Source organism: Pteropus medius, unplaced genomic scaffold (genome assembly GCF_902729225.1).
Source record: "Pteropus medius unplaced genomic scaffold, Ma_sr-lr_union100, whole genome shotgun sequence".
In the NCBI taxonomy this organism is placed as follows: domain Eukaryota; kingdom Metazoa; phylum Chordata; class Mammalia; order Chiroptera; family Pteropodidae; genus Pteropus; species Pteropus medius.
Window position 1 is genome coordinate 10,830,222 of NW_024354911.1, and position 3,198 is coordinate 10,833,419.

The 3,198-nt window shown below is 30.3% G+C and overlaps 1 protein-coding gene across 2 annotated transcripts in view; it reads right to left on the minus strand.

The window, feature by feature from the left end:
• Window positions 1-317: 317 nt before the first annotated feature.
• Window positions 318-3,198, minus strand: part of TOGARAM1 (TOG array regulator of axonemal microtubules 1) — a 68,584-nt gene continuing 65,703 nt past the window's right edge. For both annotated transcript variants that reach the window (XM_039856548.1, XM_039856547.1), the window contains 2 exons: window positions 2,170-2,256; window positions 318-1,450 (listed from right to left, as the gene is read on the minus strand). In XM_039856548.1, coding sequence (XP_039712482.1) covers window positions 1,197-1,450; window positions 2,170-2,256 — 341 coding nt within the window. In that variant the 3' untranslated portion in view covers window positions 318-1,196. The remainder of the gene's footprint in view (window positions 1,451-2,169; window positions 2,257-3,198) is intronic.

Consider the following 3,198-nt stretch of genomic DNA (forward strand, 5'->3'; position numbering starts at 1 on the left):
CAATTGTAATAAAGTGATCATAGAATAAACAGCAACATAGAATCATAAAAATTTTAGAACAAGATGAGACCTTAAAAATCATTTGGTCCAGCCCTCACATTTTAGAGATGAGAAAACTGAGGCCTAGACCTGGCAAGTGACTTGTGCAAGGTCACAGTTACTTTCCTGCATATCTAGAATTATAACCCAGGTCAAAGGAGAAAAGTCAATATGATATCAAGTATATTGAGTATAAGTGATAGGTTAATATTACAATATATATTTTTTCCACTTTAACATATATAGAAGTTGGAAAAATAGGACAGCTCTCACACATCTACAGAAATAAATCCTTTTATTTTATAACATTCCTTCTTTTTTAAGATGCATACAGTACTTATAGCCCAAGAATTCTGAGAAAAGCTATAGAACACCTGGCACTATTTTTGAGAATTACATAACTGGGCAGCAAAATAACACCTTTATAAATGTCAGGGCAAATAGAAATAAAATTTAGTGTTTGCACAAAAAATAGGGAAGTTACATTCAACACGTTTTCTTAAACGTGCATTTAAAATGTTTAAATGTTTCCTAAAACTTTGGTCATCATGCTTTATTATAACTTTTTAAATTTCACAATTACGTAGATGATTAAACCCAAGTGGTAAGCAAATATATCACATTAACACAAAACAGCAAAAGCAAGCTAATACTGCACAATCATATTAGCAGACTGATTTGAGAAATACATGTTTTCACAAAAAGCACGATAACATAGTTCAATGACTTTTCTTCCACTTCATAAAATAAGACTGAGTAATGAGACATAGAAGAACATGATTACATAATAAAAAGTATATTTTTAATTACAAATCTAATTGTACATATAGGGCAACAAATTGCGGTTTTTATAGGATAGTGCAAATGAGCAGGACTTTTCTCAAAAATATTAAAATTGAATTAATTCCATGTGTCTCAGATTTCAAGAATATTAGGTTACATTAATTATTTTGGTTTTTTGTGTGATGGGTACAAGTGGTAGGGTTGATACAGGACAGATGTGTACTTACAGGATGCAAATAAACATAGCCATTGACTTAATTTACTGGATGAGAAGTACAGGCACTGAAAAATGTAACTTTAAAAAAGTTCCATCTGTCATCATGTAAACAGTTTTGTTCATCATACTATATTTCATGAAAGATTCATAATTCATTTCAAATTGTCATATCGAGCAATTCTTCTAAACTCTTTTTGATATGTGGTGGCTGAGATGCAGCCTGATTTAACAGATTCTGGCCCATCTGTGCAAAAAGTGCTTTTGATAACTTAGCTGTGGCTGTTCGTATATTTCCTCCAGCTCCAGGCAGAGAGCCACTATTTGTCATGTTCCCTAAGAGATGCCATAAAACAACCAACACTTTTTGTTCTGTGGCATGGGGCTTTCTTTGATAGAGTTCCATAACAATATCTGAAATACAAAAATATGGTAAACATTAAGGTTTTTTAAAAAAACAAATTCATACAGATGATGTATCATTAATTAAATTGTATATATAATTTTGTTAACCAATGTCACTCTAATAAATTTAATAAAAAAGAAAAAAGTAATACAAAATAAATTCAAGTTCTGCTAATTAAAAAGCGTATAAAATAGCCTCTCCCCAATGCCATTTTTTCTAAAATGTTAGGCATCTTAAAAGAAGTCAGAAACTTTCCTCCCAAAGATTGGGATCTTCAAGTATAAGAATTCCATATACAATGATAGGTTCAGGCAAAAATAGTGAAGACAGGAAACAAACCCAAAATTCATCTTAATGTTTTCCAAATGCAGTTAATTAAAAATTTATACATTTCGACCCATGGACTTTTTATCAAATAGATAAGTTGGAATAACAGTTTTCTATGAATACTAATACTTGATTTTAATTCTTTTTATTTATCCTGTTTATTTTTACTAACAGGAAGACTAAATACTTACTAGAAAAAAAAAGGATAAAATCCTTTTGAAGAAAATTTTGGGGGTAAAAGTCTTAAAAGGTCCTGGGGAATCATTATACAATTTCTTGCTATTTCATGGGTAATGATACTGAATTTGGGTAGCTATCCTAAAATTAAAATTTAATACTCATCAATTTATCCTTAATTAATAAAATATTTCTTTAGAATTAACAATATAAAAATATTTACCAGCAAGCTTTTCAGTCATATCCTGTTTTGCTTTTCCATTTAAAAACTGAGCTTTTGTGCAAAATGGCTGTAGAAGTAAGTAATTGTCTAAACAAAAAGAACGACAGAGGGAGACATGTTTAAAGAGTTATGAGACTGTAATTATTTTCCATTACATAGCAATAAAAGGAAAAAAATATGTAAATGATTACGAATGTATCTAAAAGACTTTAATTTACCTAATCACTATTTAAAATTCTCCATAAAACCTTAACAGTAACATTCTTGCAGAAAATGAGAAATAAAAATACAATAGATTATTAAAGGAACTATCATATGGTATAAAAAAGAGATAGATGCCTATCTTCTAGGCATCTTATTCTATCTAAATGACAATATATAAATTTATCAAAAAAGAGAAAAAAATTACTTTTGGGGGGCATTTTTACCTTTACTGATTTTTCTATTCTATCACTACAAAGATCTCCCTAGTTCTACCTCTTTATTGTCACATCCAGTGCTTCTTTCTTAACTGCCCCTAAACTCTGAAAATCGCTAATTCAATTTCCATCTGTGTAATTTTGTCATTTTGAAAAGGTTACACAAATGGAATCCTACAGCACATGACCTTTTGGGACTGGCTTTGTCACTCAGAGTAATGACCTTGAGATCAGTCCAAATGTGCTGTGTCAACAGTTTATTCCTTTTTATTGCTAAGTAGCAGTCTATGGTATGGATGTCACCTAGTTTGTTTTACCACTAATCCACTGAATTACATACAGGTTGTTCTAGTTGTTAGCTATTATAAATAAAGCTGCTATGAACAACTGTGTACAGGTTTTTGCATGGACAGAAGTATTCATTTCTCTGAGATAAGTGCTAGGAATGCAATTGATAGGTTATATCATAAGTGCATGTTTAATTTTTTAAGAAACTGCCAAAATATTTTCTAAAGTGGCCATACCATTTTATTTACATTCTCACTAGCAATGTGTAAGAGATTCAGTTTCTCTGTAACCTTGTTAGCATTTGCTGTTGTCACTTTTTATT